Consider the following 16131-nt stretch of genomic DNA (forward strand, 5'->3'; position numbering starts at 1 on the left):
ACAATTAAAAATCCTAGCCTACTGGACAGAAAAATAAATAGTTCATCTAAAATGTTAAGTGAGCTTGCCACAAATATAGGTAGTATCTGTCATGCAGTTCTGCAAAACAGAGCAGCTGCCACTAATTTACTTCTTCTAGCCCAAGGTCATAGTTGTGAAGAATTTGAAGGAATGTGCTGTATGAACTTATCTGATCACTCTACATCCATCCATAAGCAAATACGAAAATTGACCGAGCTAACTCAAGAGTTGAAGGTGGAGGACGGATTGGGCTTAGAAGGCTGGCTGAAAGGATTGGGGATCGGACCATGGTTGAGGGACATCATCAAATATGGCATAATAGTTCTAAGCATAATTGTGATACTTTTGCTTGTTTTGCCCTGTGTGTTTACTTGCTTGCAAGGCTTGATGCAGCAGCTTTTGCAGAAAATGCTGAATGCACACCTTCTTGTACAAAAGGAAAACGGGGGAGATGAAGAGAGCCTGACAGAGGAATGGTTGAACAACAAGGGACATGATATTGTAAAATTAATCCAAATAGGGAGGGCTATGTGACTGCTGCAAAGTTCACATGGCCCTGAAGAGTAGATGGTGTGCAGAAAGCAGTTTCAATATCTGCTTGGCATGTAGAAGTAGATAGAGAAGAACAAAGAAATGCTAAGCTGTTCTAACTGCAAGGCCAGCTGGACAGGCATGTATCGATCATAAAGATACTTTTAAGATAATAGTACAAGTCACATAGCAACCAATCATGAGCTTGGCTTTTGCAATATGTATGAGCTAATTAACGAACATATATAAACTGTGTAATCTGTTACAATAAACTGAGACTTGATGATCATGATATCATGAGTCTTGTCTCCCGCGGCATTCCCTCTAACACTTTGGCCCAGAAAGGGGCATTAGACACGGGAACGCTCTGCCCTCGGGGCGCCGGTGGAGTCACCGCTGTGGGAGGTGTCCAGGGGAAACGCGGCCATGGCACTCCGGGCTCCAGCCTGCTCGCCGTGGTGGCCACGGGGCACAGGTTGGACTGGACCTCGCAGGGCCCTTCCGAGCATGCTGTGATTTGTGACATCACAGCCTCTGGGGACAGCAGGGTGGCTGGCAAGTGCCCCCAGCGTTCCGTGCCCAGAGCCCAGCAGAGCTCGGTGCGCAGCCACGTCCAGAGCCTGCGTGGTGGTGGCAGCTGCTCGTGCGGAGCACCATGGCCGGCCAGGGCTGCTCCTGGGTGCTGCAGCTGTACCTGCTGGTGCTCCTGCTCCATCCCCTCGACCCCTCCAGCCGTCCTGAGCGGGGCACCTCGGGCCTGCTTCCCGAGGAGCTGGAGCTGCCGGACACGGCCTACGAGGCCGGCCCGTGGGGGGACCGGGCGCTGCTGTCCTGGACGTGCGTCCTGGGGCAGCTGCTGCTCACGGGCCTCGTCCTGGGCTGCCGCCTCGGCAGAAGGCTGCGGAGACGCCGCGGAGAGGTGAGGGAGGGCTCGGGCAGGCAGGACGGGCAGAGCCGAGGCTGCGGGGCTCCGGGGCAGCCCTCGGCCGAGCCCCGGGGCAGAGGGGAGCGGAGCCTCCGGGCAGGCATCGGGCCCGAGCCGGGCCGGGCCGGCAGCCGCAGCGGGGCCGGAGCTCCGCTCGCTGCGGCCTCAGCCGGGCAGCCCCGGCGGGCCGAGCCTCCCTCGCTGCGGCTTCGGCCCCGCCGCACTGCTCCCGCAGCATCCCTCCTTGTGCTTTGCCTTGCAGGATCAGTGCCAGGGCCGCTCGGGCCGGGCCGGGCCCCGCTGCCGCTGCTGCCAGGGCCGCGGCTGCCCCAGGACGCTGATCCAGCTGCTGAGGCAGAACCGCGCCCTGCTGGAGCTGTGCCTGCAGCACCCTCCCCGCAGGGCCCCGGCCCGAGGGAGCAGCGCCGGGGCCGTCGGAGAGAGGAGGAGGCTCCGGCCGAGCTCAGCGCCGAGCTCCGGCCCCAGCGCGGCGCCGAGCCCCGGGGCACGTGTGACCGGCGCCATCCCCATCTCCGGAGCTGGAGGCGCCCCAGCCTCAGCCCAGCGTTCCCCAAAGCCTCGCCCTGAAGAAGCTGACCTTTCCCTCAGTGTTCCCTTTCTTGAAATTCATGTAGTTTAGGTTAAGGTTCGTACCCCGTAGTTTTCTAGTCCCCCTGTTGTTCAAGTAGTTTAGGCGTAAGGTTCTTCCCCCATAGTTTTCTAGTCCCCCTGTTGTTATAAATGAATTTGTTTTAGTAGGTAGGATTAAGGATGGTTAATTGTTTTAAATGAATTGCTAGTGTACATAATTGTTGTATTGTATTGAATTGTTATAATTAACAAAATAAATTACAAAGTTATATGAATTGTTAGTTACGTGTGTGTAGCTGTCAATCTGAAGAAAGGGGTAGGGCTGTGTCCAAGAGTGGAGACCGCAGCTCAGCTTGTGGTCGGGAGAGCCGACCAGCCAAGGGTGCCTCAAGCCTCTGGAATGATTGGCCAGGAATGCACCACCCTATGAACAATCAGTGACCAGAAGAAGGACCGCTCCTCGGCCGGATCAAGGACACACCAGTCCTGTCCCCTTCAAGAGACTATAAAGATCCGTGGGTGTCGAACACCCAGGTCTTTTTCCTGTGGATTCTCTATCCCTGGGAAAAACACGCTGTGTTGTTGCACAGTTACTCTGGCTCGCTGTTGAGGTCCTGGGCTTATCCTGGGGCCTCGTCTTCGCTTCTCTGTATTTTAATAAACAGGCGTGCAACTTTCCAACTGCTCCGACTCCAATTTTGCCTGTTTGTAACAATTATTGGGGGCTCATTCGGGATAACCACGCCCCAGAGGGGGTCCTGAAAGAGGACAGGTTCGGGAAGACCGGTCCAGCTGCTAAATCCAGAACTGTGTTGATGATACAGATTATCCAGGACTCCAGTCCTGAGCAAAAGTACCTCCTGTAGCTCATATAAAGGAATTTAGAAGGTAATTGCTATCCTGCTACCCTGCCCTTCCGAGCTCCAGCACCACTGTGCACAGCCTCTCATGGTGCCAAACAGAAATGACTGCTGTCCCAAAAAATGAGTCTGTGAGAAATTCCCAGTGCCCTTCATGCCTTCAGAAAACGAACGAGCAGTCACTGGTGGGGTGAAATTCAGTTCTGGTGAAAAATTTTTCAGGATGATCTCCCTCCTTTTTATATTCTAACACAACTACAAACAAGCAAAATGAGAGATTATAGAAGGAACATGGGATGTTTAAAAGCAAATCTCTGAACTAAGCCTGGGATGCTCACCCAGGAGTTAAACACAGGAAGGCAGGCACTCTTCCCCACTTATTTCATGTTTAAAGATTTCTAAACCCTACCAAATTAAGAAATTAAACAGCAATATAACAATATTTTAATTATTTTAAAAATACATAAGAACACAGAATGTTTTCCATGAAACCAGGGATTTTTTTTTTTCATATTTAGTGCCTGAGTGGGATTAGCAATTGGAAAAACCCACTGAAACTGTAAATGCACTTTGCCCCAGGATAGAAACAAAAGGTAATTATTTAGAGACGAGGAAAAAATCCAATCAGGAACATAAAAGATTATTTATTATGACCACATATTACCTTATACCCCCCAAGAATTCCCCACAGAAAAGGCAAGGAGAACACCTTAATTCACAAGTGGGAAACAGAGGGACTGTAGAAGTGCAGTGGAGCTCTGACAAATGACACTGTGCAGAACATGGATCCACAGACCAACAAAACCAAACAGCCCAGCAGCAGCAGCAGCAGCAGCAGCAGCAGCAGCAGTCAGCTCCAGAAATGCACATTCCAGCTGAAGCACAGGTGATTCTGAGTGTTCATCCTGTGCACTGGCACACTCACTTGCCAAGGCTGCTGAACTTCTTCTTTCACATCTTCAACCACAAAATCCCCCAGTCCTTTCACAGGAACCATTTCAGCAAACGAAGACAGACCAGAAATGTTGTTTTCACAGTTCACAATAACATCAAGGTACGTGCCTAAGATACATCATCTTTAACTACAACGAACAAGCCAGCAAGTGCATAAACCTGGTATTTGAAGAAGTGATAAAAAGAAAGGAAACTCAAGCCCATGGCTAACACAAAACCTCATGATTAATTTAACACAAATGCAGATGGTCAAGGACATATCTTGCCAATTTGGGGATGTAACAGGCCGGCATTATTGAAGCAAAAATGATTTCTAACAAAAACTGTGTTTCCCAGAATTGAATACCACTTGGGGTGGCCACTCCTGATCTCTACATAATATTTCAGGAGTTCAATTGGCACCAAGGTGTTTTCCTAGACACAGGCAGGGAAGAAGTTCAGTTCCTAATAACGTGCAATTCTGTAACTTCATTAGAAACCTTTCATCTTTCACAATTTTAAATAAAAGCTAGAAAAGCACCTGTTTTGACACCAACTATCCTTAGTAGCAACATTTTGCAGCACACAATCTGAAAAGGTCAGCCCGCCAGACAATAATACATAAAGTCAAAATTAAAGTGAGGGCAAAGAAAATCATCTCCATGTGAAACTGCTCTCCTGCAAAAGCAAAGTGATATTAAGATTCAGCCTGGCAACAACACATTCCTCAGCTATGAGATAAAACATGATTCTTAAAAACCTGATCACTAGAGACAGAAAAACAACTACAAATCAGGTGTTAGCTTGGTTAGTACTCAGACACCATAATTATTACCACAATGTTACCACAACAATCAAATAAATACATTCTAGATATGCATTTTAATTCATTTACTAATGCCAGCTATGCTCTGCTTTGATTCTATCAATAGATCCTGCTGCAGAAATGTTAAACTGTCTTTTCAACATCATGTAAAATCATCTCTGTGACTCACAGCTCACCACAGACCTCTAAACAGGAGGCAAAGACCGACATCAGATTGCCTTCCAGAACTTTTCACACATGTGTTACCTTTCTGTGGGCAGCTTCAGAACATGGGGAGAAAACCATTCCAAAGAACAGTACCAAGGAAATCACACAGAAACCACGGACTTTTTAACCATGGCGTGAAATTTTTAATGGATTTTGTGAAATTACACAGAAGCAACTCCTGCTCACAGAAAAGATTTTAAATCTTTTTTAAAAGGTTTTTGTTTCAAGGACAACTACTGGATGTTTAACATCTCTGGTGCTGAAAGCTGCATTAGGTCCTGTCCTGGGTTGTAAGATAAGCTTGTATTCCATTTGCCATCTGTCGAAGGCGAACCGGTTGGACAGGTTTTTGTTATCTCTCTCAGAGACAATGGTTTGTCCTGTAGAGGCAATGGTTTGTTTATACACCATTGACTGATTCAATGAAGGGCTGAAAAAATGTAACACCGTGAGGGGTCCCACCCAGAGGGGGGAAGCAGCTCTCCCTCTTCTTCGCGGGACTCGGGGAGAAGCAGCTCTCTCTCTCTCTGCGCGGGATTCCCGGGGAAGCAGCTCTCTCTCGCTCTCTCTTCGGCGGCACTCGCAGCGAAGCAGCCGGCGCGCGGAGGCGACGGCAGCGGAGCTCAGAGGCAACCCCGGCGCAGAGGAAGACCGGCCCCACTGCCGCCAGATCTTCAGAGGAAAATTATACCCTTCTAAAGATCACCACTTCAGCTGCAACTCATCAACTATTGCAAGGGAAAGCAATTGTCCCAGCAAAACTGATACTGGCATTCCTCAGGTTCTAGACTTTTTCTTTCACTGGTTTTGTTTGTACCGATTGCATTTGCCTTTTTAAATTGTTGTCTAGTTTTCTCCTAGTAAAGAATTGTTACTCCCACTCCCATATCTTTGCCTGAGAGCCTTTTAATTTAAAGATCCTGGTAATTCAGAGGGAGGGGGGTTTGCCGTTCTCCATTGCACAGGAGGCTTTGCCCTCTTTCACAGACTCCTGTCTTGTCTAACCAAGACAGGTCCTCAACACTGAGTAACCAATATCCCCACAACTTAAAACTGTGAAATTACTATCTCCCCAAGGAAGAAATTTTCAGGATTTGCAACTCATCTCAAAGCCTCAGTAAAATGACACCAGCAGAACTTCCCTGAGATGGCATTGTGTTCTACTGAAGCGATACGCGGAATAAATAAATAGACTCCACAACTCGATGTAGTTATGAAGTGGGTATGTATGTCAGCGCCCGGCACAAGTGAGATAGCTCTCCAAAATCTTGTGCCCCTAGCTGAAGTTTGTCTCACAATTTTATTCACAAAGGTGTTCTATATGCAATATATTACACAACTTTCCTATGCATATTCAACCCCTGGCCCCGCCTGTCTTTGCCTCTCATGCTAAATAGGTCCACGCCCTTCTGGGCATGTGTGGTTTTCTGTTGTGGTCTTGCGGGGGTCTCTGGTGGTCTTCTGAGGTTGAAACCATAGTCTTCCTCTGCATTGAACTTTTGAACTCTTCTCCTCTGCGCATACGTTTTTGGTGTTCTGCTATCTTATCTGGATAAGTCCATCATCCTTGAGATGTTGGGAGACAGAGGGGCCTCTTTATCTGAGTTCTTTGCATTCCTGGTCTTCTCTGGTATTTGTCTTTTTCCAAGAAGCTTTAAAGATTTAGTTTTCCCTATGCCTTTTGTGCCATGGCAGAGGGTTCTTAAAATTCAACACATGATTCTACAAACATGATACATTCATTTTTGATACATTCATTTTTGATACATTCATTTTGTTACCTCAAGTGATCTCTGGGAAATCTCTTTTTTAACTACTACCCTTCAAATACGCATGAAAACAGACTTGCTTTCACTAGGACAGGTGTCCATGAAAGTCTGGGGTAAAACCTCTAAGAAATGGCAACGTGCACAAGCGTTCCTTTCACAGCAGGCACAGCCTAGCGCTCCTGTGAGTGGCTAAAAGCTGAGCAGCACTCGCTGGCACAGCCTCTTCTCCCACGCCCAGCGAGTGCCCAGCGGGCAGCGCAGCCTCCTCAGAGACGGGCCTGACATGAGAGAGCAGATGCCAGCAAGGGTCTGAAGCTGTGCCGAGGGAGGTTTACATTGGACATTAGGAAGAACTTTGGCCCAGAAAGGGGCATTAGACATGGGAACGCTCTGCCCTGGGCGAGCCGGTGGAGTCACCACTGTGGGAGGTGTCCAGGGGAAACCCGGCCATGGCACTCCGGGCTCCAGCCTGCTCGCCGTGGTGGCCACGGGGCGCAGCTCGGGCTGGACCTCGCAGGGACCTTCCGAGCATCCTGTGATTTGTGACATCACAGCCTCTGGGGACAGCAGGGTGGCTGGCAAGTGCCCCCAACGTTCCGTGCCCAGAGCCCAGCAGAGCTCGGTGCGCAGCCACGTCCAGAGCCTGCGTGGTGGTGGCAGCTCCTCGTGCGGAGCACCATGGCCGGCCAGGGCTGCTCCTGGGTGCTGCAGCTGTACCTGCTGGTGCTCCTGCTCCATCCCCTCGACCCCTCCAGCCGTCCTGAGCGGGGCACCTCGGGCCTGCTTCCCGAGGAGCTGGAGCTGCCGGACACGGCCTACGAGGCCGGCCCGTGGGGGGACTGGGCGCTGCTGTCCTGGACGTGCGTCCTGGGGCAGCTGCTGCTCACGGGCCTCGTCCTGGGCTGCCGCCTCGGCAGAAGGCTGCGGAGACGCCGCGGAGAGGTGAGGGAGGGCTCGGGCAGGCAGGACAGGCAGAGCCGAGGCTGCGGGGCTCCGGGGCAGCCCTCGGCCGAGCCCCGGGGCAGAGGGGAGCGGAGCCTCCGGGCAGGCATCGGGCCCGAGCCGGGCCGGGCCGGCAGCCGCAGCGGGGCCGGAGCTCCGCTCGCTGCGGCCTCAGCCGGGCAGCCCCGGCGGGCCGAGCCTCCCTCGCTGCGGCCTCGGCCCCACCGCACCGCTCCCGCAGCATCCCTCCTTGTGCTTTGCCTTGCAGGATCGGTGCCAGGGCCGCTCGGGCCGGGCCGGGCCCCGCTGCCGCTGCTGCCGGGGCCGCGGCTGCCCCAGGACGCTGATCCAGCTGCTGAGGCAGAACCGCGCCCTGCTGGAGCTGTGCCTGCAGCACCCTCCCCGCAGGGCCCCGGCCCGAGGGAGCAGCGCCGGGGCCGTCGGAGAGAGGAGGAGGCTCCGGCCGAGCTCAGCGCCGAGCTCCGGCCCCGGCGCGGCACCGAGCCCCAGGGCACGTGTGACCGGCGCCATCCCCATCTCCGGAGCTGGAGGCGCCCCAGCCTCAGCCCAGCGTTCCCCAAAGCCTCACCCATAAGAAGTTGACCTTTCCCTCAGTGTTCCCTTTCTAGAAGTTCATGTAGTTTAGGTTAAGGTTCTTCCCCCATAGTTTTCTAGTCCCCCTGTTGTTCAAGTAGTTTAGGCATAAGATTCTTACCCCGTAGTCTTCTAGTCCCCCTGTTGTTATAAATGAATTTGTTTTAGTAGGCAGGATTAAGGATGGTTAATTGTTTTAAATGAATTGCTAGTGTACATAATTGTTGTATTGTATTGAATTGTTATAATTAACAAAATAAATTACAAAGTTATATGAATTGTTAGTTACGTGTGTGTAGCGGTCAATCTGAAGAAAGGGGAAGGGCTGTGTCCAAGAGTGATGAAACCAGCTCAGCTTGTGGTTGGGAGAGCCGACCAGCCAAGGGTGCCTCAAGCCTCTGGAATGATTGGCCAGGAATGCACCACCCTATGAACAATCAGTGACCAGAAGAAGGACCGATCCTCGGCCGGATCAAGGACACACCAGTCCTGTCCCCTTCAAGAGACTATAAAGATCCGTGGGTGTCGAACACCCAGGTCTTTTTCCTGTGGATTCTCTATCCCTGGGAAAAACACGCTGTGTTGTTGCACAGTTACTCTGGCTCGCTGTTGAGGTCCTGGGCTTATCCTGGGGCCTCGTCTTCGCTTCTCTGTATTTTAATAAACAGGCGTGCAACTTTCCAACTGCTCCGACTCCAATTTTGCCTGTTTGTAACAAACTGGAGGGAGGCTCGTCCGAGATAACCACACCCCCAGAGGTAGTCTTGAAGAAGGACGAGTTCGGGAAGACCGGTCCAGCTGCTAAATCCAGAACTGTGTTGATGATACAGATTATCCAGGATTCCAGTCCTGAGCAAAAGTACCTCCTGTAGCTCATATAAAGGAATTTAGAAGGTAATTGCTATCCTGCTACCCTGCCCTTCAGAGCTCCAGCACTGAAGAGAGCCTGACAGAGGAATGGTTGAACGACAAGGGACATGATATTGTAAAATTAGTCCAAATAGGGAGGGCTATGTGACTGCTGCAAAGTTCGCATGGCCCTGAAGAGTAGATGGTGTGCAGAAAGCAGGATATTGAAACTGCTTGGTATGTAGAAGTAGATAGAGAAGAACAAAAGAGTACTAAGCTGTTCTAACTGCAAGGCCAGCTGGACAGGCATGTATCGATCATAAAGATACTTTTAAGATAATAGTACAAGTCACATAGCAACCAATCATGAGCTTGGCTTTTGCAATATGTATGAGCTAATTAACGAACATATATAAACTGTGTAATCTGTCACAATAAACTGAGACTTGATGATCATGATATCATGAGTCTTGTCTCCCGCGGCATTTCCCTCTAACAACTGGCGCCCGAAAGCAGGGACCTGATCCGAGCCTAAGGCGAGAGGGGTGCTGCGTTGGAGTGCGGGTCCTGCAGCTGGAAGGACGGCGAAAATAAAGAGAAGAGGCGAAACGCTCTTCTCCGCGCCCTGAGTGACCGTAGAAGCGGGCTCAGCCGATACGTGCTGCCGAAGCCTGAAGGAGCCAGCAACGGTACCGACTTAACCATGGAAAGGCAAGCAGCATATGATTTATTTAGTGCTTCTCTTAGAAAAAGGCAGATTAGGGGGATTGACTTAGATAAGGATCTCCCTTCGCTATTGCATCATGCTGAGTCTTACGGCTTTTTCGTTAACCCCCATAGTGTTCATGAACTTTCAGAATGGAGAAGATATAGGGATAAGTTGTGGGAATTAGTGTTAGATGAGGATAAACCGGGCAAGAAAATGAGTAAACTTTGGAGAGTGGTTGATAACGAATTGTTAATGTGTCAGGCAGAAAAGAGGGCGGTGGAAGTGATACGGACAGCTCTGGAGAAAAATAAGGAATGTAAATCCTCGCTTCTCTCCAGTGAGCCAAACCCTCCAGTTCTCACAAATTTTCCCATTCCCATCTCTGCTTCTGAAATGCCTGTACCTCCCATAGACACTAGTAGCATTGAGGTGCTGGAAATTGAGATCCAAATTGCTTTATGGCAACGGGACTGGGATCCCAAATTCACTTTTTGTGAACGGGAATCAGGTAGAACGGAGCAGGCGCGGGGCCAGACAGAGCGGGGCCGGCCAGCACCGAGCCGGAGGCGAGCCCGGGGCGGAGCGGACATCAGCCGAGAGACGGAAGGCTCCTTGCTGCCGAGCAGCAGCGCAAGGGGGGAGAGGGGCGTTCCTGGGGCTCAGCCGCGCTGGAGCCGGAGCAGGCGGGGCGCGGCCGTGGCGGGGGTGTCTCTTCTCCCATCCACAAGGTGACACAACAAGGACGGGAGCGAGGCGGCGCCGCCCCTCATCTCCCCGCAGCGCCCAGCAATGGCGGCGGAGATGGCGGCACAGTCCTGGTTGCCATGGCAGCGACAACGCCAAGAGCAGCAGCGCCACCGGTGGCGGGATCGCAACACTACAGCAAAAATTTCAACAGCATCTTCCCAATTCCTTACAAAAGTCAGAAGACGTAATGAAAAAGTACAGCAGGACCGAGTGTTTTCCAAGATACCAAGAAGGATGAATGTTATGTGAATCAATGTTATTTCAAATATGATATAGATAAAAATCACTGTATAAAGATAGAAATTTTAGTAATGATTTAATTACCAAAAATGTCTCTGAAAACAAAGAGTTGAGAAAATGTCATCTGATGGAATTTTAGTATTGAGTTTGTAATCTCCGTCTTTGGGTTTTTATAGATAATAATATAAGTAATAGTGATTTTTAAGTTTTATAGATAATACGATAAATAGTGATTGTTAAGTTTTTGTAAGTAATGATAAGTAGTGATTGTTACTAATGTTATATGAGTGCTTTAAAAGGATTTGCTTAAACTATTTTAAACATTTCTTGTTAATAGGTTAATCATAAAATGTGAGTTGTCTGATTTTTGTGATAAGAATTATTATTAAGGTATTAAGGTGTTGTTATAGTATTTACAGTCAGTTTTCATATGTTTTATTGTCTCTTTAGGTGATTAATTACAAGATGTTTTTTCAGGATCCTGTGTTTTTGATTTTTTAACTACTCATGTGTTTTCTTTATCCAATCTTTTATGCAGCTGCAATTCATCTTCCTTTAAAAATTCATTGTCCAAATTTTAGTTCAAGATTTCAGACTTCAAATTTTCAGATTTCTGAAGAAAGGGTTTGTTGTATTTAGAGAATTTTTGTCTTGAAAGAGATTTTAGACAGGTTCAATTATTTGATAGTTTGATAAAGTTTTAATAATAAGGTTTTTTACTTATAACTGTTATTTCTAGGACTTTTGTTTTATATTGTGTTAAAACATATCCTCCAATTAGAGTTTGAGCTCTGGCCAAGCTCTGGCTCTACGTGGATGGTGTGATTGACCCAGGTGTTTTCTGCATCAAAAAGTATTCGAGTCCTTTTGGCTTGACAATTTGACCATGTAGGGCAGCTGAGCCTCAAAGGGAGTTTTGGAGAAACATGATCCGGACATGTTTTATTCAAATCTCTGTTGTTTTAAGGTTTATCAGCTGCTGCAGACTCTGAGATGACAATTTGATAGTGTAGCACTTGGTAACTGTGATTTTATATGTAATATTAATTGTGTATTATCTAATTGATTTTTATTTGTTGTTAGTTTCTTTACTGTATGCATTGTTTTGTTCTTGATGTTTTTTCATGTTTATAACAAAGATGTTGATATTTCCATTTCTTCATGCAAATTTTAAGAAACAGAATTGAGAGAGGACCCTCCAGTCCCTGTGGGGAGTGTTGAGTTTGTTTGTGTTTTAGCAGGTGCAGAATCTAGATAGATTTCAGTGAAGAATGTTAAACTTATCAATTTCAAGAGAACACTAATCTCTCCACAAGTAAATCAGAGGATGCACAGCAAAAGTGGATTGTGCAAAGATTTGTGTTTCACCCACAGAAGATTGTAGACTTTGGGTTTTTTCATAAGTGTGTTTTTAATTATGTTATAGACTTTTTTGCTAAGTTTTAATGAGTTTTAGTAATGCCTGTGATTTTTCTGTTCATTTTACCATTGCTTTTCAATGGCAAAAGAAAAATTAGATAATCAAAAGCATAACATTAAGTTTATCATAAATATAGTTTGTATTTAGAATTAAGTTTGTTCCTTTCATGTTAAACAGAACAATCAAAAACATGAGAAATATGAAGTGGGGTGCACTTCTGTAATACTAACCTCATTTTTCACCCCACGAGTTGCTTCAGTGCAAGCTCTCACACAATTAAAAATCCTAGCCTACTGGACAGAAAAATAAATTAATATTTCATCTAAAATGTTAAGTGAGCTTGCCACAAATATAGGTAGTATCTGTCATGCAGTTCTGCAAAACAGAGCAGCTGCCACTAATTTACTTCTTCTAGCCCAAGGTCATAGTTGTGAAGAATTTGAAGGAATGTGCTGTATGAACTTATCTGATCACTCTACATCCATCCATAAGCAAATACGAAAATTGACCGAGCTAACTCAAGAGTTGAAGGTGGAGGACGGATTGGGCTTAGAAGGCTGGCTGAAAGGATTGGGGATCGGACCATGGTTGAGGGACATCATCAAATATGGCATAATAGTTCTAAGCATAATTGTGATACTTTTGCTTGTTTTGCCCTGTGTGTTTACTTGCTTGCAAGGCTTGATGCAGCAGCTTTTGCAGAAAATGCTGAATGCACACCTTCTTGTACAAAAGGAAAACGGGGGAGATGAAGAGAGCCTGACAGAGGAATGGTTGAACAACAAGGGACATGATATTGTAAAATTAATCCAAATAGGGAGGGCTATGTGACTGCTGCAAAGTTCACATGGCCCTGAAGAGTAGATGGTGTGCAGAAAGCAGTTTCAATATCTGCTTGGCATGTAGAAGTAGATAGAGAAGAACAAAGAAATGCTAAGCTGTTCTAACTGCAAGGCCAGCTGGACAGGCATGTATCGATCATAAAGATACTTTTAAGATAATAGTACAAGTCACATAGCAACCAATCATGAGCTTGGCTTTTGCAATATGTATGAGCTAATTAACGAACATATATAAACTGTGTAATCTGTTACAATAAACTGAGACTTGATGATCATGATATCATGAGTCTTGTCTCCCGCGGCATTCCCTCTAACACTTTGGCCCAGAAAGGGGCATTAGACACGGGAACGCTCTGCCCTCGGGGCGCCGGTGGAGTCACCGCTGTGGGAGGTGTCCAGGGGAAACGCGGCCATGGCACTCCGGGCTCCAGCCTGCTCGCCGTGGTGGCCACGGGGCGCAGCTCGGGCTGGACCTCGCAGGGACCTTCCGAGCATCCTGTGATTTGTGACATCACAGCCTCTGGGCACAGCAGGGTGGCTGGCAAGTGCCCCCAACGTTCCGTGCCCAGAGCCCGGCAGAGCTCGGTGCGCAGCCACCTCCAGAGCCGGCGTGGCGGTGGCAGCTGCTCGTGCGGAGCACCATGGCCGGCCAGGGCTGCTCCTGGGTGCTGCAGGCGTACCTGCTCGCGCTCCTGCTCCATCCCCTCGACCCCTCCAGCCGTGCGGAGCGGGGCACCTCGGGGCTGGAGCTGCCGGACACGGCCTACGAGGCCGGCCCGTGGGGGGACCGGGCGCTGCTCTCTTGGACGTGCGTCCTGGGGCAGCTGCTGCTCACGGGCCTCGTCCTGGGCTGCCGCCTCGGCACAAGGCTGCGGAGACGCCGCGGAGAGGTGAGGGAGGGCTCGGGCAGGCAGGCCGGGCAGAGCCGAGGCTGCGGGGCTCCGGGGCAGCCCTCGGCCGAGCCCCGGGGCAGAGGGGAGCGGAGCCTCCGGGCAGGCATCGGGCCCGAGCCGGGCCGGGCTGGCAGCCGCAGCGGGGCCGGAGCTCCGCTCGCTGCGGCCTCAGCCGGGCAGCCCCGGCGGGCCGAGCCTCCCTCGCCGCGGCTTCGGCCCCGCCACGCCGCTCCCGCAGCATCCCTCCTTGTGCTTTGCCTTGCAGGATCAGTGCCAGGGCCGCTCGGGCCGGGCCGGGCCCCGCTGCCGCTGCTGCCGGGGCCGCGGCTGCCCCAGGACGCTGATCCAGCTGCTGAGGCAGAACCGCGCCCTGCTGGAGCTGTGCCTGCGGCTCCCTCCCCGCAGGGCCCCGGCCCGAGGGAGCAGCGCCGGGGCCGTCGGAGAGAGGAGGAGGCTCTGGCCGAGCTCAGCGCCGAGCCCCGGGGCACGTGTGACCGGCGCCATCCCCATCCGCGGAGCTGGAGGCGCCCCGGCCTCAGCCCAGCGTGCCCCAAAGCCTCGCCCATAAGGAGCTGGACTTTCCCTCACTGTTCCCTTTTTAGAAGTTCAAGTAGTTTAGGTTAAGGTTCTTACACCGTAGTTTTCTACTCCCCCTGTTGTTTAAGTAGTTTAGGTTAAGGTTCTTACCCCATAGTTTTCTACTCCCCCTGTTGTTTAAGTAGTTTAGGTTAAGGTTCTTCCCCCATAGTTTTCTCGTCCCCCTGTTGTTCATGTAGTTTAGGTTAAGGTTCTTACCCCATAGTTTTCTAGTCCCCCTGTTGTTCATGTAGTTTAGGCGTAAGGTTCTTCCCCCGTAGTTTTCTAGTCCCCCTGTTGTTCAAGTAGTTTAGGCATAAAGTTTTTTCCGCAGAGTCTTCTAGTCCCCCTGTTGTTAAAAATAAATTTGTTTTAGTAGGCAGCATTAAGGATGGTTAATTGTTTTAAATGAATTGTTATTGTACATAATTGTTGTATTGTATTGAATTGTTATAATTAACAAAATAAATTACAAAGTTATATGAATTGTTAGTTACGTGTGTGTAGCTGTCAATCCGGAGAAAGGGGAGGGGCTGTGTCCAAGAGTGAAGGCACCAGCTCAAGGAGAGCCGACCAGCCAAGGGTGCCTCAAGCCTCTGGAATGATTGCCCAGGAATGCACCACCATATGAACAATCAGTGACCAGAAGAAGGACCGATCCTCGGCCGGATCGAGGACACACCAGTCCTGTCCCCTTCAAGAGACTTTAAAGATCCCGGGGTGTCCAACACCCAGGTCTTTTTCCTGTGGACTCTCTATCCCTGGGAAAACACGCTGTGTAGTTGCACAGTTACTCTGGCTCGCTGTTGAGGTCCTGGGCTTATCCTGGGGCCTCGTCTTCGGTTCTCTGTATTTTAATAAACAGGCCCGGAACTTTCCAACTGCTCCGACTCCCATTTTGCCTGTTTGTAACAATATTTGGGGGGCAGGGGGATCGTCCAGGATAACCACACACCCCCCAGAGGGGGTCCTGAAGAAGGACGGGTTCGGGAAGACCGGTCCAGCTGCTAAATCCAGAACTGTGTTGATGATACAGATTATCCAGGATTCCAGTCCTGAGCAAAAGTACCTCCTGTAGCTCATATAAAGGAATTTAGAAGATAGTTGCTATCCTGCTACCTTGCCCTTCAGAGCTCCAGCACCACTGTGCACAGCCTCTCATGGAGCCAAACAGAAATGACTGCTGTCCCAAAAAATGAGTCTGTGAGAAATTCCCAGTGCCCTTCATGCCTTGAGAAAACGAACGAGCAGTCACTGTTGGGGTGAAATTCAGTTCTGGTGAAAAATTTTTCAGGATGATCTTCCTCCTTTTTATATTCTAACACAACGACAAACAAGCAGAATGAGAGATTTTAGAAGGAACAAGGGATGTTTAAAAGCAAATCTCTGAACTAAGCCTGGGATGCTCACCCAGCAGATAACCACAGGAAGGCAGGCACTCTTCCCCACTTATTTCATGTTTAGAGATTTCTAAACCCTACCAAATTAAGTTAAGAAATTAAACAGCAATATAACCATATTTTCATTAATTTAAAAATACATAAGTACACAGAATGTTTTCCATGAAACCAGGGGATTTTTTTTTTCCATATTTAGTGCCTGAGTGGGATTAGCAATTGGAAAAACCCACTGAAACTGTAAATGCACTTTGCCCCA

General features: G+C 49.2%; 1 protein-coding gene across 1 annotated transcript; it reads left to right on the forward strand.

Moving 5' to 3' along the window:
• LOC146763578 (uncharacterized) lies at positions 1-5780 on the forward strand. The gene is made up of 2 exons (XM_085566733.1): positions 1-1471; positions 1740-5780. The coding sequence occupies exons 1-2, from the start codon at positions 1208-1210 to the stop codon at positions 2115-2117; spliced, it is 642 nt and encodes a 213-aa protein (XP_085422859.1). The 5' UTR covers positions 1-1207; the 3' UTR covers positions 2118-5780.
• The last annotated feature ends 10351 nt before the right edge of the window (positions 5781-16131 follow it).

The sequence above is a fragment of the Lonchura striata genome, chromosome Z, assembly GCF_050655825.1.
Source record: "Lonchura striata isolate lonStrDom1 chromosome Z, ASM5065582v1, whole genome shotgun sequence".
NCBI classification, from domain to species: Eukaryota; Metazoa; Chordata; class Aves; order Passeriformes; family Estrildidae; genus Lonchura; species Lonchura striata.